This window comes from Leptodactylus fuscus, chromosome 7 (assembly GCF_031893055.1).
Source record: "Leptodactylus fuscus isolate aLepFus1 chromosome 7, aLepFus1.hap2, whole genome shotgun sequence".
NCBI classification, from domain to species: Eukaryota; Metazoa; Chordata; class Amphibia; order Anura; family Leptodactylidae; genus Leptodactylus; species Leptodactylus fuscus.
In genome coordinates, this window is record NC_134271.1 from 11,097,216 (window position 1) to 11,121,952 (window position 24,737).

Below are 24,737 nucleotides of genomic sequence, written 5' to 3' on the forward strand. Positions count from 1 at the left end.
GACATGAATCTGGGGGCAGAGATAGAGGGGGACATATAATTTACAGGTGACTGTAGGAGGATTATACTGTGTGCGGGCACATGAAAAATGAATGAGAATGGGCGGAGTCAATATAAAAGTGGGCGGGGCTTTGTCCTTCTTTTAGTTCTTAAAAAGTTGGGAAGTTTGGGTCTGGTCTAGAATCTGTATACTAGAGGTTAATGGTCTGGGGTCTGTATACATAAGGGTCTTGTCTGGGGTCCATGTTCTTTTTGGTGTGGGCTGAAGGGTGACAGCTACCTGACAGCCCACGTGGCTTTTCTGATTGTCTTCATTCATCCAATGGCTTCAGGAATGTAGATATATGATATATTATTATTATTATTATTATTATTATTAATTATTATTATTATGTCTTCCTAGTTCTGACCAATTCTGTAACAGGGAACAGCAGATTCCCATCATTCAGCTCCATCGCCTATAAAAAAAATGTTTTGTTTTTCTCAATAAAGCTTTACTACTTCAAGTTCCCGCGTGTCTGGGAGTTGTAGTCCAGAGTCCGCCCACAAGAGCGCTCTGCGCGGAAGCTCTGACTACAACTCCCGGCATGCACCGCGCGGGTCTCATGTTCCGCGTCTCTGCCAGTCCGATCGCTTAGAGTTCACTTTTGCTGGCGATTAGATTTTAGTTTCATCCATAAATCGTCCGGTTTTGCGGGTTGGTCGGCTGTGGTCGGCGGCCGGGATGGAGTCGGATCCTCTCCTGGTGTCTGGGGAGAGGAGCTGGTGTGTAGACCCGGACTTCAGTAACCAGGACCGGCAGCAGAAAGCCAGGACCGGCTCGTATTCATCCATAGCGTCCTCAGGAGAAGCCAGGGGCCCCATCAGTGAGGAGCCCAATGGTGAGACTGACCACTAGGGGGAACTGACACTAACCATTGTGGGTGGGGGGTATTGCCTCTGATCACTTGTGGGGTGGTGGGGGGGTATTGCTTCTGACCATTGGGAGGGGGGGACAACTGCCTCTGACCACAGGGTGTGGTGGGGGTAATGCCTCTGACTACTGCATGGGGGGGATACTGCCTCTGGTCACTCGGAGGGGGCTACTATGCACACCCTGTGTGTTATGTAGGTGTGGCGCTGTTTGTGGCAGATTGCAGCCGTGTTCTGACCACAATCTTCTATCTCTCACCATCAGTGCTCTCTCCCCTTCACAAGACGCCCCTACCCATCACACATATAGGAACTTGCGTGCTATTGACACCCAGCACCTCTCAGATACTCTACAGTCCTCCCTGTCCCCCATCTCTTCAATCTCCTGTCCCAATCTGGCCACCAGTCACTATAATGAAACCCTCAAAAATGCATTGGATGAGGTTGCTCCCCCCTCCACTCGTAAAGTCCCACATAGGAGGCAGCAGCCCTGGCACACGCCACAGACACGATTTCTTCAGCGCTGCTCTAGGTGTGCCGAACGTCTCTGGAGAAAATCACGCTCACCTGCAGATTTCCTCCACTTCAAGTTTATGCTTAAAACATATAGTTCTGCCCTTCACCTCGCCAAACAAGACTATTTCACCGCCCTCATCTCTTCTCTCTCCAGCAACCCTAAAAGGCTTTTTGAAACCTTTCACTCCTTACTCACACCCAAGGTGCAGACGCCATTCACAGACCTTAGTGCTGATGACCTGGCCATGTATTTCCATGATAAAATTGATAAGATCCGTCAGGAAATTACTGCCCAAGCCCCAGGTGGCATTGACTCCCACACCTACGATAGTACTGTTCCCCTCACCAGCCGCACTTCAGACTGCCCATTCTCATCTTTTGAACCTGTCACAGAAGAGGAAGTCTCCCAGCTACTTTCTTCATCTCGCCCCACAACCTGCAGTAGTGACCCCTTCCCCTCACACCTTCTCCAATCTCTGTCCCCTGCTGTCACTATTTACCTTACTAAAATATTTAACCTCTCTCTCTCTTCTGGAATCTTCCCATCCTCCTTCAAGCATGCTGTTATAACCCCGCTACTGAAAAAACCCTCCCTGGACCCGTCCTGTGCTGCTAACTATCGACCTGTCTCTAACCTCCCCTTCATCTCTAAACTTTTGGAACGCCTGGTTTATTCTCGGTTAATCCGTTATCTCTCTGCTAACTCTCTGCTTGACCCCTTACAATCTGGTTTCCGCGCTCTGCACTCTACTGAAACGGCTCTCACAAAAGTCTCTAATGATCTACTAAAGGCTAAATCCAATGGTGACTTCTCTCTTCTTATTCTTCTGGACCTCTCTGCAGCTTTTGACACTGTTGACCATCATCTCCTCCTCACTATTCTCCGCTCAGTCGGCCTCATGGACACTGCGCTCTCCTGGTTCTCCTCTTATCTCTCAGACCGCACTTTCAGTGTATCATTTGCGGGCTCTGTTTCCTCCCCTCTTTCCCTTGCTGTTGGGGTTCCTCAGGGCTCAGTCCTAGGCCCCCTGCTCTTTTCTCTCTACACAGCCCCCATTGGACAAACCATCACCAGATTTGGCTTCAGGTACCATCTTTATGCTGATGACACCCAATTATACACATCTTCCCGTGACATCACCCCTGCACTCATACAGAACACCAGTGACTGTCTCTCTGCTGTCTCTAATATCATGTCCTCGCTCTATCTGAAACTAAATCTCTCTAAGACTGAACTACTACTGTTTCCACCATCTAACAGATCTGTCCCTGATATATCCATTGCAGTCTCAGGCCTTACTATAACTCCTAGGCAGCAGGCCCGCTGCCTCGGGGTCATATTTGACGCAGACCTTTCCTTCACCCCTCATATTGAATCACTCGCACGTTCAAGTCACCTCCACCTCAAAAACATCTCCAGAATACACCCTTTCCTTACCAGAGATACACTAAAGACACTTATTGTCTCTCTGATTCATTCTCGCCTTGACTACTGTTACTCCTTACTAATCGGTCTTCCCCTCACTAAACTCTCCCCTCTACAATCTATTCTGAATGCAGCGGCCAGGCTCATCTATCAGGCTAGACGCTATAGCGAGGCCTCTGGTCTGTGCCAGTCACTACATTGGCTGCCTATTCATTATAGAATAAAATATAAAGTTCTCCCCCTCCCCCACAAGGCTCTCCATAATGCCGCACCTCCCTACATTTCTTCCCTCATCTCTCTCTACCGCCCAACCCGTGTTCTCCGCTCACTCAATGACCTAACACTTACATCCTCTATTATCAGAACCTCCCCCGCTCGTATACAAGACTTCTCCCCAGCTGCACCACTTCTCTGGAATCCTCTACCCCGGACAATCAGATTAACTCCCAACTTCTACAGTTTCAAACGCAAACTAAAGACGCATCTTTTCAGACAAGCCTATCACAATTCCTAATGCACAAAATTGTCTGAACACTGTATAAGCAATGCCGCCCCTGCTACCTCTTGTGTCACCCCCTCTACCTCATAGATTGTAAGCTCTTTTGAGCAGGGCCCTCAGTCCCATTGTGTGAAATGACGTTCTTTGTTATGTATGTCTGTATCTGAACCCTATAAATTGTACAGTGCTGCGGAATATGTTGGCGCTATGTAAATAAAATGTATTATTATTATTATTCTTCGTATCTCACTGAATCCAAGTGCTATCTGCCCATGGCCGCCCTGACAGTAGAAGGTGCGGAGGGGCCGTCCTGTATAACGGGGCTCCTGTATGACCACGATAACTCTGAGCACCCCCTGGTTATTAACCCTATGTGCTCCTCTGTAGTAACCGGTGGGGATTGTCCTTTGTGCGATTACCTGCACATATATTAATGTATAAAGTCTCGAGGATGAGTAACAGGCCGGTGACAATGATGGGAGTCGCAGTCACTGCCGGCCGTGTCTCACAGGATTCGGATGTAACACTTCTGAGGACTCAGCGGGCGGCCATATAACAAGGCGTTACAGGGATCACTCATAGGTTACTTCGCTACAATGTAACAGAGTGGAACTCCGGCTGTAGACATCACTGAGGATGGACTGGATACAAATGTAGCAAAGTCTCAGCTGTGGCGTGTTGGCTATATGCAGAACTTTCTAACCGTGCGATGTGCATGAGGTCCTAAAGCAGCAGCGGTGTGCATGAGGTCCTAAAGCCGCAGCAATGTGCATGAGGTCCTAAAGCAGCAGCGATGTGCATGAGGTCCTAAAGCAGCAGCAATGTGCATGAGGTCCTAAAGCAGCAGCGATGTGCATGAGGTCCTAAAGCCGCAGCAATGTGCATGAGGTCCTAAAGCAGCAGCGGTGTGCATGAGGTCCTAAAGCAGCAGCGGTGTGCATGAGGTCCTAAAGCAGCAGCGGTGTGCATGAGGTCCTAAAGCAGCAGCAATGTGCATGAGGTCCTAAAGCAGCAGCGATGTGCATGAGGTCCTAAAGCGGCAGTGGTGTGCATGAGGTCCTTATGTCTTGTTACCATTCACTGACAGCAGGAAGTAATCCAGTAGACAGTGCTGCACTAGTGTTCCGTGTAATAGACGTGTCGCTGGTATGTTTGGTCAACTCAACAAACAGGAAACTGAAACCAGAGAGAAATAACCTATAACATTCTATATCTCCAGGGACTGTGGATGAAAACCTGTATGTGAACCAAGCCGTAGTGTTCATAGAAGACGCCATCCAGGTAAGGAGACAAATCACTGGTGACCTTCAGAGCTGAAATCTACTGGCATACCTTGTCTGTCTGTACCTGCACAGAACTGCCTCAGGCTGGCTTCACACTTGTGCTCGGTTTCCATTCCGGGATTCCGTCCCACGTTCTACTTGAAAAATACGGAGAGAAAAGTCCTGCAAGTCATACTTTTCTTTCCACATTTTTCGGGAATAAACCTGGCGGACCCCGTTATAGTGTATAGGGTCTGCAGGATAAGTAATGTAATGTATGTACACAGTGACTGCACCAGCAGAATAGTGAGCGCAGCTCTGGAGTATAATACAGGATAAGTAATGTAATGTATGTACACAGTGACTGCACCAGCAGAATAGTGAGCGCAGCTCTGGAGTATAATACAGGATAAGTAATGTAATGTATGTACACAGTGACTGCACCAGCAGAATAGTGAGCGCAGCTCTGGAGTATAATACAGGATAAGTAATGTAATGTATGTACACAGTGACTGCACCAGCAGAATAGTGAGCGCAGCTCTGGAGTATAATACAGGATAAGTAATGTAATGTGTGTACACAGTGACTGTACCAGCAGAATAGTGAGCGCAGCTCTGGAGTATAATACAGGATAAGTAATGTAATGTGTGTACACAGTGACTGTACCAGCAGAATAGTGAGCGCAGCTCTGGAGTATAATACAGGATAAGTAATGTAATGTATGTACACAGTGACTGTACCAGCAGAATAGTGAGCGCAGCTCTGGAGTATAATACAGGATAAGTAATGTAATGTATGTACACAGTGACTGTACCAGCAGAATAGTGAGCGCAGCTCTGGAGTATAATACAGGATAAGTAATGTAATGTATGTACACAGTGACTGCACCAGCAGAATAGTGAGCGCAGCTCTGGAGTATAATACAGGATAAGTAATGTAATGTATGTACACAGTGACTGTACCAGCAGAATAGTGAGCGCAGCTCTGGAGTATAATACAGGATAAGTAATGTAATGTATGTACACAGTGACTGCACCAGCAGAATAGTGAGCGCAGCTCTGGAGTATAATACAGGATAAGTAATGTAATGTATGTACACAGTGACTGTACCAGCAGATAGTGAGCGCAGCTCTGGTGTATAATACAGGATAAGTAATGTAATGTATGTACACAGTGACTGCACCAGCAGAATAGTGAGCGCAGCTCTGGGGTATAATACAGGATAAGTAATGTAATGTATGTACACAGTGACTGCAGCAGCAGAATAGTGAGCGCAGCTCTGGAGTATAATACAGGATAAGTAATGTAATGTATGTACACAGTGACTGCACCAGCAGAATAGTGAGCGCAGCTCTGGAGTATAATACAGGATAAGTAATGTAATGTATGTACACAGTGACTGCACCAGCAGAATAGTGAGCGCAGCTCTGGAGTATAATACAGGATAAGTAATGTAATGTATGTACACAGTGACTGTACCAGCAGAATAGTGAGCGCAGCTCTGGAGTATAATACAGGATAAGTAATGTAATGTATGTACACAGTGACTGCACCAGCAGAATAGTGAGCGCAGCTCTGGAGTATAATACAGGATAAGTAATGTAATGTATGTACACAGTGACTGCACCAGCAGAATAGTGAGCGCAGCTCTGGAGTATAATACAGGATAAGTAATGTAATGTATGTACACAGTGACTGCACCAGCAGATAGTGAGCGCAGCTCTGGAGTATAATACAGGATAAGTAATGTAATGTATGTACACATTGAGTGTACCAGCAGATAGTGAGCGCAGCTCTGGAGTATAATACAGGATAAGTAATGTAATTTACTTAGTTTTAAAGCGGTTGTTTGGGCACAGTAAGTTACCCTGTAACCCACTTTTGGGCCCTCCCTCTGAATGGAGTGACTGGTCAGATAACTTGCATTCATTACATTGTCACCAGAGCGCGGTGTTTCGGCTGACCCCTATGTCTCCTGTGTTACTCTTTCGTGCTTTATATATCCCCGTAAGGCGCAGGATACCAATATTTACTCATCTGATGTGCAGCCCCTTATGTTTTCCATATTCCTGTGATGACATCATTCACGTCGCCCCCTGGGGTCTTTTCTGTACCAAAATATTCCAGTAAACAACAAGAACAACTTGTGACTGCAGATGTGACAGGACGGGGGTTTATTTCAGTCTTTCCCACAGTTTTGTTGAGTTTATCGGACAAAGATCTTTTGTTGTGGGTGAATTGAGGTCTTCAGCTAAACCTCATACACGTCGGTCAGCTGGTCCTGCCATATCCCGGCTGGTCATCCTCCTTATTCCTTACCGTGACTACAGACGGTCGTGTGTAACTTTGTATCTGGCCTTGATTGAAATGTTTCTGTTGCTTGTGCGGCTCCATTGTTACAGACTACAAATGTAACCTCTGTAGTCGGATCCTGTAGTCCTGTAATAATTTGCCTCCTGTGTTCCCAGTTGGCTGTAGGTTAGTATACGGGGATGATGGAGACCTATAGGCCCCCCATAATGTAATATAATGTACTCACCTTTGTGTTTTCAGTACCGCTCCATAGACCATCGCGTTGACCAGAACTCCCTGCAGCTCTATCGATGGTATTACGCCGACCTGTGCCAATGGTGAGCAGCGGAACGTCATCATGGGGGATCATACTTTGCAGCAAAAAGGAAGTTAAAGGGGTTTTTCCAATCTTAATAATTGATGGCCTACCCTTAGATCAGCAGGGGTGCATCACCTGGCACCTCACCGATCAGCTGTTTTGGTGATCACTGCGGCATCTTCACTATTTACCAAGCACAGCGCCATACAGTATTTAGTGGCTGTGCTTTGTATTGCAGCTCAGGATATTCGCTTGGATGGGACTGAGCTGCGAATGTGAAGGCACCTGGCCAGCTGATCTGCAGGGGTCCTGGTTGTCAGACACTTGCTGATGACTTTTTGTAAGGATAGGTTATTCAATGTAAAAGTCCTGGAAAACGTCTTTAAAGGGGATGTCCCAAAATCAGTCATCACCTATTCTATGTGTAAGTAATAAGTGTTCGTCCACTGGGACCACCAATCACAAGAATGGGTAGTCTATGGGACTGTACTGTAGTCTGCGCACCCAAGTGACCAATGCGTCGTTCAAACAGGGCGTGTTGTGATCAAAGACGTATTGCCTAATTGTCGTGATTGTGACCATCCCCTTTAATTAAGGCTGTTCTTTCTTCTTAAGGATCTTAAACCTGACGATATTTGTGAACCTGGCCTTGGCCTTTGTGGAGGAGCCATCCTCCCTGACCGCGACCTCAGACGTTCGCTACCGCGCGGCTGCCTGGGAGCCTCCGTGTGGACTGACGGAGAGCGTAGAGGGCGTCACGTTTCTGCTGTTTATTGTGGATCTGTCTGTGAAGGTAAGAGTGGAGACAGCAGGAGACCCCCGCCACGTGCCCGCTGCAGGAAAGCCTCGCCCGTCCCTTTAAGACTGAGCCTGGCCCCTTGTCTTCTACCACCAATAAATTAAAGGGGTTTTCGAGGACTAAACATATTGATGACATATATCATCCGTATCAGATGGCAGAGGTCTCGCACAGTTTCAGCACTCTGGAGGACACTTCATTGAGTCCCAGGTGCAGCGCCGTATAGTATATAGTGGCTATGCCTGATATTACAGCTCAGTCCCATTCCCAGATGGGGTCCTATAAGAATCCCTTCCACCTCACAGTCCATGTCCCATCACATCCATCTTATGACCTATTTGCAGCCCAGTCCCATTCAAGGAAATTGTTCTGAGCTGCAATACCAAACACAGCCATTATACATCCTATGGCGCCGTTCTCTTCTGACATCTGGTCAGTGGGGGTGTTGTGTGCCAGACCCCTGCTGATCTGCTATTGATGATCTGAGACGGGTCTCCCCTTCTTCTAGTAACACCAAAGCTTTGGCCGTTGACCTGATGACACAAGCCTGACATGGTGCACGGACCCCCTATGATTGGGGTTGGGGGGTTGCAGCTCACGTACCTTCCACTGACTTCTCACTGACCTATAGTTAGAGGTGGAAAGTCCCTTTAAATGTTGTAACTTTGTATTCAAGGAAGTAAAGTGAGAAAAAGAAGAAGGGAATGTTGTGTATTTATCGTAGTATAAAAAAATTATTTATTTTTTTTAATTTTTTAGAGTTACTTGTTTGGTTGGACGGAGTTCATGAAGAACAAATGGCTGCTCGGTTACCTGCTGGTCCTGGCGGTTTCCATCACGGATTGGACGGTGTCCCTGTGCCTCATGTGTAGAGAGGTAATGTATCGCCAGGGCGCTGTGACATGACGTGTCTACTCCTCATACCAGAGCTCCGCGCGGGGACAAGGGTGCGGCACGAAGAAGAGTCAAGTGTAAACTGGTTCCAAATTCTTAGAGACACTTGTAGGGTCAAGGAAACGGAAGAGAAACTACTGGATACATTGACTGCACTCTTAAAGGGGCTTTCCAGGATGGACCATCAATATATGTGGTGGAAACCCCCTTTAGTCCAAGTGGTTGACACCCCCCACCCGAAATAAGAGTCCGCCCGATCAAAAATGTTCACTATTTTGATTAAAGGGGTTGTCCAGGTTTAGGACATAACGGGTGCTGGAAGCGGCGCCATATAGCTGATCGGCCTGGGGACCAACTCTCGGGATAGCTTAATCTCGCCGCCCCTTTAACTCTGCAAGGACAGGTACGCTCGTGCAGAGTTAATTGCCAGTCGGCCGGACGTGTGTCATTGATGGGCGGTCACCAGGGTGCAGCTCAGAGGACAAGACTGACATAAAGCCGCCCGGCCCGTCTGCACGTAATAATCACCTGATTTTATTTCTTAAGGGGGTGAGAATCCGCCGCCTGCTGCGCCCCTTCTTTCTTCTCCAAAACTCCTCTTTGATGAAAAAGACTCTGAAATGCATCAAGAGGACCCTACCGGAGATGGGCAGGTAGGAAGCTGTCAGGGGGCATTCGGGGGGGCAGGGTGGGGCATTCGGGGGGGCAGGGTGGGGCATTGCACTTGTCTGAGGAAATTTGACTTATGACCCAGCTTTCCCAGAATCGGATATATCCAAGGAATGTTTAAAGCTAATATTTAATCTAAAATGAAGTTTGCAAACACTCTGGTTACAAATCTCTACCTAAACCCGTGCAGACTATATCACCTGGCCATGAGTGACTATAGGTCAGCAAGAAGATGGTGCAGAGGAACACATGGCGGCGGGATCAGACTACACAGAGTATATCCAGTGTAGTGGCCGCTTTAGGTGCATTTTGATCATCAGTAAATCTGCCCCCTTGTGGTTGTGTTTGCTGTTTGTGTCTAATACCCGGCTTTGTTTCCTGACAGTGTCCTGCTGCTCCTGGCTTTGCACCTCTGTCTCTTCACCATGTTTGGTATGCTGCTGTTTGCTCATGCAAAGGTAACTACATTACTAATGAGAGGGGGGGGCTTCACCTCTGTCCTATCAACTGTTCCCCACCTGCCACCACCGCTAGACAGCCTGTGCCCCACCTGCCACCGACACTAGACAGCCTGTGCTCCACCTGCCACCACCACTAGACAGCCTGTGCTCCACCTGCCACCACCACTAGACAGCCTGTGCTCCACCTACCACCGACACTAGACAGCCTGTGCTCCACCTACCACCGACACTAGACAGCCTGTGCTCCACCTACCACCGACACTAGACAGCCTGTGCCCCACCTGCCACCGACACTAGACAGCCTGTGCCCCACCTGCCACCGACACTAGACAGCCTGTGCCCCACCTGCCACCGACACTAGACAGCCTGTGCCCCACCTACCACCGACACTAGACAGCCTGTGCCCCACCTACCACCGACACTAGACAGCCTGTGCCCCACCTACCACCGACACTAGACAGCCTGTGCTCCACCTGCCACCGCCACTAGAAAGCCTGTGCCCCACCTGCCACCGCCACTAGAAAGCCTGTGCCCCACCTGCCACCACCACTAGACAGCCTGTGCCCCACCTACCACCGACACTAGACAGCCTGTGCCCCACGTGCCACCACCACTAGACAGCCTGTGCCCCACCTACCACCGACACTAGACAGCCTGTGCCCCACGTGCCACCACCACTAGACAGCCTGTGCCCCACCTACCACTGACACTAGACAGCCTGTGCCCCACCTGCCACCGACACTAGACAGCCTGTGCCCCACCTACCACCGACACTAGACAGCCTGTGCCCCACCTGCCACCGACACTAGACAGCCCGCTGCTGCCACCGCCACTAGACAGCCTGTGCTCCACCTGCCACCGCCACTAGACAGCCTGTGCCCCACCTGCCACCGACACTAGACAGCCCGCTGCTGCCACCACCACTAGACAGCCTGTGCCCCACCTGCCACCGACACTAGACAGCCTGTGCCCCACCTGCCACCGACACTAGACAGCCTGTGCCCCACCTGCCACCGACACTAGACAGCCTGTGCCCCACCTACCACCGACACTAGACAGCCCGCTGCTGCCACCACCACTAGACAGCCTGTGCCCCACCTGCCACCGACACTAGACAGCCTGTGCCCCACCTACCACTGACACTAGACAGCCTGTGCCCCACCTGCCACCGACACTAGACAGCCTGTGCCCCACCTACCACCGACACTAGACAGCCCGCTGCTGCCACCACCACTAGACAGCCTGTGCCCCACCTGCCACCGACACTAGACAGCCTGTGCCCCACCTACCACTGACACTAGACAGCCTGTGCCCCACCTGCCACCGACACTAGACAGCCCGCTGCTGCCACCACCACTAGACAGCCTGTGCTCCACCTGCCACCGCCACTAGACAGCCTGTGCCCCACCTGCCACTAGACAGCCCGCTGCTGCCACCACCACTGGCCTCCTTAGCTCATGACCTCTGTGCTCCATGCTGATGGGAGTTGTAGTTCTGTCCCTACAAGCCGTATAATTAGATGATAATGACGGCCTTCGCTCCTCGTGACTCATCTCTGTGGTTACGTGACGTTGCGTTACTTGATGACTTGCAGATTCTCTTGGTTCTTTCCTGTGCTCCATGTTCTCGGCTCTGACGTTCCCTATAATGTGTTTTATCTGCGCCTCGTGGTGCCAGTGTGGCAGTGCGAGTGTTAATCATGGTGCCCACCTCCTCCTCATCTCTGCCGCTTGGTGCCATTGGTAACGTTTACGCACCCCATAGCCTTAGATCACCAGCTCCTTGGAACGTAAGACGAGGACCCGCCACTGAGTCGAGTAGGCCGGATTATCAGAATCTCTCACGTTTCTTCTGGTCGCCCCTGGAAACCGACAACGTTGGTGTCAGAGTTGAACTACAAGGTCACATGTCTGACAACAAAGTGGAGAGAGTTCGCGGTCTGTTGCCGGGGGCAACCAGCAGAAATTTGAAGGTTTCTCTGAAGATCTCCGCATTGGTAGACGTGCTCCTCAGGGTTATATGTTCTTCACCAACACTTGCTCTTCTTTCTGTGTAGGTTGACAACCTTCTGCTCTCCTCTGTTGTCAGGACTAAGCTCTCCTCTATGTAAGCACCTCTCTCTTTTTTTTTTTCTTTCGTTTCTGGGGTTTCGGCCTTTGGTCTCGTTTCCTCTTCTCCTGGGCCTGATCCACGCGGTGTCACTATTTGCCGTCCATGTCTTTGCTATGTCTGTATTTGCTTCTAGGGGTCTAAGGTGGACGACGAGTGGTTGAGATACTTTCGCAACCTGCCGGACTCCCTGACCTCGCTCCTGGTGCTGCTGACCACCGCCAACAACCCTGATGGTGAGCTGAGGGGTCTTAGAAGGAGCCACGTAGGGTATATGGCTAACACAACGTCGTCATGTCCTAGTCCTGACTATAACCAGCGGTTTTTTTAGAGTTTGGGGTGGGATATATTTTGGGGTACCTGCAATCCAGTAGATTGGATTGTGCTCTAAGCCAGCAGATTTGGCGGAAATCGCTTCCTGTGATGCTGATTGGCTGAAAGCTACTGACAGGCCACTCCCACAAAGCTCCTCCCTAAGTGCCTTTCATGTTGTGGCCCTGGGAGCTGTATAGGGCCAGATTTCATGTATTTAAAGGGGTGTGTGATGGACCCATGTTATGTTACCCTCATTCACTGCAGGGTAGCCAATAGGAAAAGTGTTCGGCCCTGATGGTCAGGAGAGGAGTAGAGACTGCAGAAAAAGGGGCAATATTGTCAGAGGGGGAAGGAGACTGATTCTGTGAAGAGTCTCTGCAGTACCTGACAGTATAACGGAGGATATTCTTACTACAGGGGACGTGAGAAGGGGCTATAGTGTCAGCTGTCAGAGGGGGAAGGAGACTGATTATGTGCAGAGTCTCTGCAGTACATGGTGGTATAGCTTAGAGTATTCTTATTGAAGTAAAGTAAGAAGGGGCCATATTGTCAGCTGTCAGAGGGGGAAGGAGACTGAATCTGTGCTGAGTCTCTGCAGTACATGACAGTATAGCTGAGGATATTCTTACTACAAGGGACGTGAGAAGGGGCTATATTGTCAGCTGTCAGAGGGGGAAGGAGACTGATTCTGTGCAGAGTCTCGGCAGTACATGGCAGTATAGCTAAGAATACTTTGAATACAGGGGAAGTAAGAAAGGACTATTCTCAGAGGGGGAAGGAGACTGATTCTGTGCAGAATCTCTGCAGTACATGGTGGTACAGCTGAGAATATTCTTATTGAAGGAAAGTAAGAAGGGGCCATATTGTCAGCTGTCAGAGGGGGAAGGAGACCGATTCTGTTCAGAGACTCTGTAGTACTTGGCTGTATAGCTAAGAAGACTCCTACTGCAGGGAATAAGGAGGGGGCATATTGTCAGGTGTCAGAGGGGTACAATTGTACAGAACGTTTATACTGACCCGCAGCTTTCTTGTCCTCCCACGGCAGTGATGATTCCCGCCTATTCATTCCACCGGCTGTACTCCCTCTTCTTCATCATATTCACAGTCATAGGTAAGTCGTCTGTTTTGATTTCAGCTGTGTCAGTAAATCCTGATTTCTTATCTTCCGTCCATCAATGCCAATCACAAGTCTGTTCTGTGTTACAGGGAGTCTCATTCTGATGAATTTGCTGACGGCCATCATATACAATCAGTTCCGCGGTTATTTAATGGTGAGCTGGTGACTTTGTGTTTTCTTCTCTCACGTGGTCATTTTGTAGATTTAAAAGTAACGTGGTGTTTTTTCCTGCAGAAACAGAGCCACACGTGTCAGGTTGTGTGTGATATTGCAGCTCAGCCACATTTACTTCAGTGGTGCAATACCATAGTCAGCCTGTGAGCAGGTGGGGCGCTGTTGTTGGAAGAAAGCAGCCATGTTTGTATAATATTGGGTTAGTTTGTGATTGTTTTTTCTTACTTATCTCCAGAAATCTGTCCAGGCGTCTCTGCTCAGAAGAAGATTAGGAATTCGAGCAGCGTTTGAAGTACTTTCCTTTTATAGGGAAATCTCATCCGGCGGCCGTGACCAGGCGTAAGTGGATATGTGTCTGTCCGCCTGTCTCTCGTATTCTTCTGACCATGTTATTTAGGTGGTGATAGAAAAACAGAACTCCCTTCTAAGGGCTGAGACTCTTCCGAGATGGAGCCCAAAATAAAATGGGAACACCTAAGTCTATACTGTAGGGGTGAATGGACGCCTCAAAATCTAGTTCATGGGGCAATTTAGGAGGCGGCTTATCTCCATTGTCTATGCTATGCCTCCTCTCTGTTGTCTAGTTGTGCCCCTTCTTCTCATTCTTGTCGCCTGTGCCCCTTCTTATCCTTCTCATCGCCTGTTCCCCTTCTTCTCCTTGTCGCCTGTGCCCCTTCTTCTCCTTGTCGCCTGTGCCCCTTCTTCTCCTTGTCGCCTGTGCCCCTTCTTCTCCTTGTCGCCTGTTCCCCTTCTTCTCCTTGTCGCCTGTTCCCCTTCTTCTCCTTGTCGCCTGTTCCCCTTCTTCTCCTTGTCGCCTGTTCCCCTTCTTCTCCTTGTCGCCTGTTCCCCTTCTTCTCCTTGTCGCCTGTGCCCCTTCTTCTCCTTGTCGCCTGTGCCACTTCTTCTCCTTGTCGCCTGTGCCCCTTCTTCTCCTTGTCGCCTGTGCCCCTTCTTCTCCTTGTCGCCTGTGCCCCTTCTTCTCCTTGTCGCCTGTGCCCCTTCTTCTCCTTGTCGCCTGTGCCCCTTCTTCTCCTTGTCGCCTGTGCCCCTTCTTCTCCTTGTCGCCTGTTCCCCTTCTTCTCCTTGTCGCCTGTTCGCCTTCTTCTCCTTGTCGCCTGTTCCCCTTCTTCTCCTTGTCGCCTGTTCCCCTTCTTCTCCTTGTCGCCTGTTCCCCTTCTTCTCCTTGTCGCCTGTTCCCCTTCTTCTCCTTGTCGCCTGTTCCCCTTCTTATCCTTGTCGCCTGTGCCCCTTCTTCTTCTCCTTATCACCTGTGCCCCTTCTTCTCATTCTTGTCGCCTGTGCCCCTTCCTCTTATCCTTGTCGCCTGTGCCCCTTCCTCTTATCCTTGTCGCCTGTGCCCCTTCCTCTTATCCTTGTCGCCTGTGCCCTTTCTTCTTCTCCTTGTTGCCTGTGCCTCTTGTCCATCTTTGCTCCCCCCCCCGTCATTGTCCTTTTTCCTAAAATTCGTCCACCTGCTTTAAATGTAACTGCTCAGAATTTACAGCATGTGGGGAATTTCAGCCAATCTGCGCCATGTTTTGGTCACTTATACACCACATTGAGAAGTGGCCACCAGTAACAGACTCCTCACTATCCATGGTCAGGCCGTCACTGCTCACTGTCGTGTCCGCTGACCTTCTCTTTCCTTCAGGGCTTGTGTTGACAGCGAAACGTTCATTAAAGTCTTAGAGAAGGTCAAGATGGACGGTTACTGCAAGCTGGCGATCATCGCGGTAAGGGCCGCTCGTGTTTTTACTTCCATTTTGGATTTCGGCTATTTCCGTCTCGTAGATCGCTGTAATCTTTGGTGATTCTTTACAGCAAGCAAAACGCGTCAGCGGCGTCATCCCTGCCGAGATCTTCCAGAAGCTGTTTGACGAGCTGGACAAGGATCCCATCCGGCAGGTATACGAATTATTCTATCTGATTCTGGGAAAGCTGTGTGAGTGGCAATATGTCATTACAGTGACCTCCTACAGTGTCACCAAGCTTTACCAGACTCCTGAATGGCAGATAGTGGCATTGTCTCGCGGTTCGTCCTCTTCTGTGTTGCGCAGGAGCTGTGAGAGCGAGGCCTTGACTTTTGCATGAAGCAGAAGACATATGAATGTACTTTCAGAAACAGCGCCACTCTTATCTGTGGTTGTGTCTGGCAATGCAACACCAAATAGCACTGAGCTGCAGTACCGGCCACCGCCTGTAGTGCTATATGTAATACCGCCGCCTCTTTAACGCTCTGTGTTGCGTCCCCTTTTTCCTAGCACCCGCCCCGACCCGTCTATCAGTCCAGGTGCCTTCAGATCTTACAAATCATTGGCAGCCATCGATACTTTGACTACCTGGGGAACGTGGTGGCTTTGGCCAATCTCATCTCCATCTGTGTAAGTAAAAGCGGACACTTATAGGTCTTGTGACAACCCTAGGCTTAGGCCCGTGACCTTAAATTTGGGAACGTGGTCTTCAAGGTGTTTGATGTCTTCACAGGTCGTCTTAATGGTTGATGCGGAGAAATCCGGGGGCGATCGAGATGATTTCTTCTTGGGCGTACGTATCTGTAGGGTGAGCGCAGAGGCTGCAGAGAGTACAGGGCTGATCCTTACAGGTTCCTATTGTTCTCTGCAGGCTATAAACTGTTTCTTCATCCTCTACTACGTCCTGGAGATGGCCTTGAAGGTTTTCTCCCTGGGGATTAAGAACTACATCTCCTACCCAAGCAACATTTTCGATGGCATCCTCACATTCATCCTCCTGGTAGGTTACTTACCCCTCTCGGTATTTTTATAGTACGTAAATCCGATGATTGCCAACAAGCCGGCATCTTGGACAAATCACAGCGCAAATTCTATTACAAAGTTGGATAATTTCATTATCTAGTCAATCGGTGACTTTATTTGCATAGGAATTGACATCCCCTTTAAGAGGGTTGTCGCGTGCTATGATCTGCTTGCTGCATCTCCTGACTACTCGCCAAGCACAGCGCCGTACATTGCATAGTGGCCATGCTTGGTATTGCAGCTCCATGCATTACAATGGCCATTTGACCACAGGCCTGAGTAGGGGAAGTGGCGCTCAATATCGTAGTCCTGGAGTAGCCCTTTAAATAGGATCTAGTAACAGATAATAACCAGTCTCTGTTGTCTTTAGGTTTTGGAAATTGCCACCTTTGCGATATACAGCTTCCCGCACCCCGGCTGGTAAGTTCTACTTGATGAACTGCTTTGCCATAAGTCATCACTGCTGCAAAATTCCCATTAAGATGCATTGGGGTCACTGCGAATGTCAACCCCTTAGAGCACCTGTTGGGTGATGGGTCATAGCTATAGTCCTAGATCTCAGTAGTGTAGCCCTGTAATGGAGGGGGGAGACCCGCTGATATGGTGTTTCTGTTGCAGGAAGCCGGACGTGCAGGGGCTGATGTCTCTCTGGGAAATGGTCCGTCTGGTCAACATGTTCATAGTCTTCCGATTCCTCAGGATCATCCCTAATATGAAGGTGAGTGTGAGGCCGGCGTGGTGGCGGTGCCGCCATCTCTTGTTCACTTCTATTAAAGGGGATGTCCGGGAGTTGGTGTGCGCCACCGATGTCTGGTCCGTTAGTCCTGCGCCGTACGAGACCACTGAGACCAATCAGCAAAGGAACCGCGGACATCACTTACATACGACACTGGTTCCTTTCCTCAGCGGTCACGTTCGGCGCTAGTCTCACAACAGACACTGGACCAAGACGTCTTCTGATGGACACGCTCTGCAAAATCACGCATGTCCTCCTGAGTGTCTTCCTTCCCATCGGTCATGTGAACCATTATCATGGAGCATCCTCCAGCTTCTCAGGCTTTGGTGACTGGTCCAAGGTTTTGTAGGGCCGCGGGTCTGACTATATCCATCTGTAGTAACTCTATTCTCCCTCTTTTGTAGGTGATGGCGCTTGTGGCGGGCACTGTGCTGGATCTGGTGAAGAACTTGCGAGCGTTTGCCGGCATCCTGGTGGTAATTTGAGTGCCTGTGTATGTTCTAGTATTGCCTATATCCTCCACTAGGGGGAGCTCACTATATACTGTCTTATTAGTGACTTCAGCTATGCAGTGAGCGCCCTCTAGTGTATATAGAGGTATGACACTATAATTGCAGCTCTGACCCCTCCATATACCTTCTACAGAGGTTTTCCTGTTACAAAGCTCCAGATCCTCTGCTGCGGGTCACATATAGTAGAGTAAGATGGCAGAGCCGTCCTAGTAGAACTGATGCTTCATATATTCCTGGGCTGTACGTGACACCCGTAAGACCCAGATGACTAAACAAGAGGAAGATGAGACCCCACGGACTGTTATACCCCAAATCAACCCCTCCCCCCCCCCCATACCCACCACTCCAACTCGCCCCCCCCCCCCCCTTCACTTTACTAGCTTTGGCAATGCCAAATATCTATATGGGCGTGCCAATAAAGCCGATTTGATTTGATATGCAGTCATACCTGTACCCAGTGACTTCACCTTATATTTCGGCCATTCTCAGCGTTCCCCCCTCCCCCCCGTACGTGGTATTTTTTCCGTGCCCTGATATTCGTTTCCTCTCTTTAGGTCGTCTACTATGTATTTGCTATTATCGGTATCGACCTGTTTAAGGGAGTCATTCCGAACCCTAGAAATACGAGGTAGGTGCGGGGGTGCATCACGTATCATTGATTTATAGCGTATTAAGGGGTTAACCCCATAATGTAACACAACGCTATAGGATATACCATTATGGATCCATAAGGGGCTGACCTGTGTGCCCCCCTCCCCCATCAATATTGAGTATAAAGTGGTCACGGGTGTAGATTTGGTGCTGCTTCCCCTGCATGGCTTTGCCTGCACAGTGGTTGTCCTGCCATGACCTGGGGAGGGCGCTGTGCGGTGAATGGAGGCAGCTGCAATACTCTGCAATACTCTGCATGGATGACTGGCTGGGAATGGAGGGGAGCCCAGGGATAGAGGGTAAAAGAGACAGAAAGAGGCCTCTGCAGCTATTAGTGAGTTTTCTATCTCGCCCCAAGTGCTTGATTCCTATCACTATCTGCTGCTGAGAGTTACGGAGCAGAATCTCCTGTTTTCTCCATGTGCCGTCTATAGGTTACATCATAGCATCCAGTCTCATTTTTTTAACCTCTTCCTGCCTGTAATTTCAGTTCCTTTGACGAGGGCTCCAGCAATGAGTCGCTGCTATGTGGATCCTACGAGCAACTGGAATATTGGCCTAACAACTTTGATGACTTTGCGGTACGTTCTGTGCAACCTTTAGGCGGTGTCCTGCTCGTCAGGATATAGGTTTGACATATCGACCGTTCTGTGTTTGCAGGCGGCCCTGGTGACCTTATGGAACGTGATGGTGGTGAATAACTGGCAGGTGTTCCTGGAGGCCTACGCCAGATACTCCAGTCCGTAAGTCCTCGATATGTCTTACAAGGGGGGCAATAAATCTGCATCATGTTAAGATCTTAAAGGGATTGTCTCAAATTAGAAATAAAAAATAGCGCCACTTTTGTCTGTTGGCAACATAGGGTATTGCAGCTCATCCCCATTGATATGAATGTGGTTGAGCTGCAGTACCAGGCCTAGCTTATGAATAAGAGGGGCGCTGTTGAACAACCCCTTTAAGGGATTGGAGATCCTGCAGCAAAATCTGTATGTTAAGAGGCTGCAATCTGTGATGTAGTTCACCGCAAATCTGCAGTGTATGAACTCTGCTCAAGGGTTAATGAGCAGCAGCGTCAGGACTGAGGGCTTTACTTGTTGTCCCATCAAGGACCCCTGTCTAGATCTTGATTTTACAGGCAGTTCTCCATGAGAAAATAAGAATGCAAATGATGTCCCTCTGTTATTCCTCCTGGAAATGTAAGAACAAATTGACAACTAGTTTTTACCAGTTGGGGGGAGGGTGTTTTGACGCACTCTTACACCCCTCAATAATGGCTGCCGCACTGCAAGGACGTTCCCAGGTTTCAATTTATTCATACATTTCCAGGAGGAATAACTGAGGGAATGCACAAGTCGGCCTTCTAAGAAAAGATGATTCAGAATCTTAGTAAAGTAGACCTGTCAGAGCAGATGGGTCTCCTTTACTGCAATGATCTTGAGGATGACAGACTGCTTATGTTCCTCTGTACACACGCTTGGCACGCGAGCAGGGTGGACTTTCTATAGAACGGCTCCGCACCCTGTTCAATATGCAGAAGTGCCTTTACATTGTGTAAGTTGTGTATCCACTTCCAGGAGGAGCGACTGCAGAATTGTGACTTGTATTTCCTCTGGTAATTGATTAAACAAGGTTACAATGTATCAGGTCAGTGTCCCATTGTCATACAGTCTGCGGTGTCTGCTGGACCCTGAATTTCCTCTGGAGGGTCCGTTGGATATTTAGCGCCCCCTGCCCTGTCTCTAGTGTGCTGACAGTCATCTGATGGTGATTGGTCTGCTCATATTTTTCCCCGTAGATGGTCAAAGTTGTACTTCGTGGCCTGGTGGATCGTCTCATCGGTGATCTGGGTCAATCTGTTTGTCGCGCTGATCCTTGAGGTGAGTGACTGTAGCCTGGGTGGGTCTGTTTAGTAATTCAGCGACCCCCAGCGTGCATCCTGGTGTCCAAGGTAGTGAAGGGGTTAATGTCATGGTCATGGGCAATAAAGGGGGTTAATGCAAGGACCTCTAGTGGTATAGGACAGTGGAAGGGTTAACTTCACTACTAGGGTTGTGAAGGGGTTAATGTCATGGCTCCTGTTGGTCATGGGCAATTAAGGGGTTAATGTGAGGACCTCTAGTGGTATAGGGCAGTGCAGACATCAATGCAAGCATTCCTGGTGGTCTAGGGCAGTGGAGGTGTTAACTTCAGTGCTAGGGCTGTGAAGGGGTTAATGTAAGGACTCCCAGCGGTCTAGGGCTGTAAAGTGGTTCATGTGATGACTTTTGGTAGTCTTGGGCGGTGGAGTGGATAATGTAGGCTATTTGGTGGTCTACAGAAATGAGGGGGTTAATGTAAGGTCTCCTGGTGGTCTAGGACAGGGAAGGGGTTCATGTCATGATTCCTGGTGGTCTCGGGCAGTGTAGCGGTTAATTTAGGATATCTTGTGGTCTCCAGCAATGGAGGGGTTAATGTAAGGATTCCTGGTGGTCTAGGGCAGTGAAGGGGTTAATGTTGGACCCTAAACTAGCAGTCGTAAGGTCGGAGTCCTTGTCACCCTTCACAATGTATTGTATAGGAGGAGACGCTCTGCGGGCCGGAACGTGGATACAATATCGGCCTCTGTTCGCCCTTCTGTAGAATTTTTTTTTTTTTTCACTTTCAGATTTTTTTTTTTTTGTTTTTTTTTACATTTCTGTTTATACTTTAGAACTTTATCCACAAATGGGATCGCAGTTATCGCAACTCGGAGGCGCTGTCTCCATCTCAGCAAGTAGAGTACCACATGACGGTCCAGCTCATGTTCCGGTGAGTTACATTGTGGCAGGTGGGGGCGCTCTCCGCTATAGATAATCCCATCTTGTTAGAAGGATCCCCTGATGATCGGTGAGTCTCGTTATGGAGATCTCTCCGGATCACCTCTGTTGTGTGATCAGTTTCCCTGCAGCGCCTCCAAAGGGTTAATGAGAGTGTTACCGGTAGGGCGCCAGCCAATCGCTCCAGGAGCCCACCTGACAACTGGTGATGTATCCGCAAGATAGGTGATCAGTGGGGAGCTGACACCCAGACCCCACAAGGATCAGCTGATACAGTGGGCAGGGCTATTACTTAAGTAGGAGGAGCCTGCACACTCTCCCCATCCACCATAATGGCTTCTGGTAGGACAACTGATTCATGGGGGGGGTGAGTCTGAATGTTGGACCCCCACAGATCACATACTGATGCCCTGTCCTCTGGATAGATTATCAGTATGAAAAATCCATTTGGGGCTAGAAAACCCCTTTAAGGCCCAAACAGTCTCAGCCCTTACAGGGTTAAAGGGGTTGGTGGCCGCCTCCTTCTTACGATTCATCACTAGATAGGCGACCAGTATCCGGTTGGTGGGGAGGGGCCAATATCAGGACCCCACTTCAATCAGCAGATTAGACCATCTCCGGATGCCAGACGTTACTGCTGTGGGCGGGGCAAGTAATAGGCACAGAGCTGCAGTACCCTGGGCTACCACTATAGATTGGATGGGGCTGCAACTCTGTGCCTATTACTTATATAGGAGCAGAAACGGCTGGGTCAGCTGATCGGTGTGGGTTCTGAGTGTTGCACCCCCACTGATCAGATACTGAGGACCTATGTTGTGTTTAATAGAAGACTCGTGTCCGACCATGTGGTAAATACGATGCAGATTTTGGGCGCCTCATTCATGTGATTCATCCCACTCAACAGGGGCAACCTGGAGGAGCCGACAGACGAGGAGCTCCTGGAGCGCCTTCACCATCACCCTCATCTCCACCTCTCCAGATGACGCTCGCCCTGGACGGGTCACTTGACATAAGTGGATCTGGACAATCGGGAATAAACCACTCAAAGCTGCCAAACCAAACCTGCTGCTGAGTCTACACAAGGTCCAAAGACTGCTCCGTCTTGTAGGCTCCAAACCAAGACGTGACGTTCTGTTGAGAGTTCTATCTTACATTTAGTCTCAGCATCCATTCTGTTACTTTGTCGCGATTACACTCTAAAGGGATTGTTAAAGTGTGGCTACTTCCTTCGAAAACAGTGCCATGCCTGTGCTCAGGTTGTGTGTGGTACTGCAACTCTGTCCCATTCATCTCAAAGGAGCTGCAATACTGGGTACAACCAATGGGCAGCGCTGTTCTTACAAGAAGGCAGCCATGTTTTTGTAGTTTTGGACAATCCCTTTAATCTACAATAGGTGATAGACATATTGTGGGTTTGCAGTGAATCGCAATCATCCCGGTGCGGTAGAACGGATACTTGTGAGCTGGTCGTGTTAAAGGTAACATTCCTTCCTGGTGAAAAGGTGGAGACACATTGGTATGGATTTAAAGGGAGTGTCACCAGCCCCCCAGCATATCAACCCAGCTTAGTAGATAGATAGGTTAGGGTCTCCTGAATCTAATGGCGTTTTCCCCTGGTGAATCGTTGTCTTTGTTGCTGAGATATCGCTGTTTTTGTCATATGCAAATGAGCTCTTTGCAGCAATGGCGTCACTCAAGAGGTAACTTGCAACGACGATAACTTGCCAGCAGAGGCACCGATTCACGAGGGGAAAACGCCGTTTGATTCAGGTGACCCTAACCTAGCCATCTGCGGGTCTGATTTGATATGTTGTGTCCTGGTGACACACTCCCTTTAAGCTGGCCATAGAAATTACATTTTGGTTGCCAGATGAGCCAACAATGTAAAATCTATGGGGACTGGTGAATGGGGATAAGTGACCCAACTGTCTGTTTTCGAGATGAGCAGCCTCATCCTGAACTTTGGTCTAAACTGATACTTTGCAATGCCTGAGGGCACCACCCCTGTTTACAGGTTGTTTGTTGTACTGCAGCTAAGCCCCATTGGTTCCACGGAGCTGAGCTGCAATACCAGATGCAACCTGACAACATAAATGGCGCTGTTTCTGGAAGAGAGCAACCACGTTTTCCTTATTTCTCACTGTCCCTAAAACAATATTTTTGTCTTAATTTTTTTTTTTGTTAGATTTTATGCCTTCAGATTTTGTCGGATCCTCCAGATTTTATACTTTAGTATTTTACTGCCTACACTTTATGGAGTTAAAGGGATTGTCAGGGGTGTAGGGAGAGAGCTCATGCACCCCAGCACCAGCCGTGCCATATTTTCCCTATGTATAGAATCTTATATATTCAGTTTGACTGCCTTCAAAACAGCGCCACACCTGTGTGCAGGATGGTTGTGGTATTGCAGCTTTGTCACATTCGCTTCAATGGAGCGGCGCTGTAATAACAGACATAACCCATGCACTGCCAAGCATTCGTTCTGCCACTCCATGCATTATCTACGGTAGTGCGGGAGATATATCTGAGTGAATGAACCGGCAGAACACATTCTGGGCCCCTGCTCTATCAGAACGGGGTAACCGAACCTTTGTTCTCAGGATCGTGGGGGTCTGACTTCACGGACCCCTAGGAAGCTTTCCCCTACCCTGTTGATAGGGAAGAGCCTCTAAAAGGTTCCTTTAAAGTGGGATATGCTTAGTGCAGGGCTTTAGGGGGCGGTGGTTGAAACAAGGATATAAAGAAAAGCCTCCCTGTTAAGCTCCACCCCCGAGGAACCCCACATTAAAAATAACACCAGTTTTTCAGCTCTATTCACATGTTCCTGGGGAAGAGATTGCAGATTTTGTTTGTTCTTGTTTTTTGCACTTTATTCAACACTTTTCTTAATTTTAACCCTTCTTAAAAATTCGAGGTTCACGCCGGGGGAAGTTCGGTGATAGAAAAGTGTTGTGTCCTCCTAAGTTATTGCACAGTGAGGGCTGCCATGATGATTGTATACTGTTACACGGATGGATGGAGGAGAGAATTCTTTAACTTTTTGGATATGCACTTTTTATTTTTAAAGGAAAAGAGAAATAAATATTTTCAACAATTTTTTTTTTTTTTTTTTTGTGTATTGTGATGTGTTACCGGATATCAGAAAGATTGTTGTCAGCTCGTCCTTATGTCTGAGGATCCTGCAGGCTACAACCATATCAGTCTTGGTTTAGTGAGACTGTACTCGTGCCTGGGACTGCCGCCGATCAGCTGTAAGCTAGCAGCAAGTGTTCAGTTTCCCTACAGTGCCACCACAGGAGAAGTGAAGTATTACATAGTGTCCAATGAAATCAGTGTGCTGTGTCATGGAGACTGAGCTACAGTACTACGGCGCTGCCAACGATGGATCCTTCATTTACAGTGACAACTTGGCAATGCTGATCAGTGGAGGTGCTGGGTGTCGGACCCCTACCGATCAGATATCGATGACCTCTCCTGAGGATAGGGTGTCAATATAATGTGATGTC

At 48.9% G+C, this 24,737-nt stretch overlaps 1 protein-coding gene across 1 annotated transcript; it reads left to right on the plus strand.

Moving 5' to 3' along the window:
* The first annotated feature begins 636 nt into the window (after nucleotides 1-636).
* TPCN2 (two pore segment channel 2) lies at nucleotides 637-22,734 on the plus strand. The gene is made up of 25 exons (XM_075283629.1): nucleotides 637-880; nucleotides 4,572-4,633; nucleotides 7,168-7,244; nucleotides 7,841-8,018; nucleotides 8,784-8,900; nucleotides 9,465-9,571; nucleotides 9,973-10,045; nucleotides 12,294-12,393; nucleotides 13,518-13,583; nucleotides 13,679-13,743; nucleotides 13,999-14,102; nucleotides 15,415-15,496; nucleotides 15,585-15,668; nucleotides 16,025-16,144; nucleotides 16,248-16,307; nucleotides 16,386-16,514; nucleotides 16,908-16,957; nucleotides 17,156-17,255; nucleotides 17,678-17,749; nucleotides 18,340-18,413; nucleotides 18,927-19,017; nucleotides 19,097-19,179; nucleotides 20,232-20,313; nucleotides 21,126-21,223; nucleotides 22,136-22,734. The coding sequence occupies exons 1-25, from the start codon at nucleotides 724-726 to the stop codon at nucleotides 22,212-22,214; spliced, it is 2,310 nt and encodes a 769-aa protein (XP_075139730.1). The 5' UTR covers nucleotides 637-723; the 3' UTR covers nucleotides 22,215-22,734.
* Nucleotides 22,735-24,737: the final 2,003 nt, after the last annotated feature.

Coding starts and splice junctions, on each gene's coding strand:
- TPCN2 (XM_075283629.1), top strand. CDS start 724: ATGGAGTCGGATCCTCTCCTGGTGTCTGGGGAGAGGAGCTGGTGTGTA. Junction 13,584..13,678: donor CATCATATTCACAGTCATAG/GTAAGTCGTCTG, acceptor TCTGTGTTACAG/GGAGTCTCATTCTGATGAAT. Junction 19,018..19,096: donor ACAACTTTGATGACTTTGCG/GTACGTTCTGTG, acceptor CTGTGTTTGCAG/GCGGCCCTGGTGACCTTATG.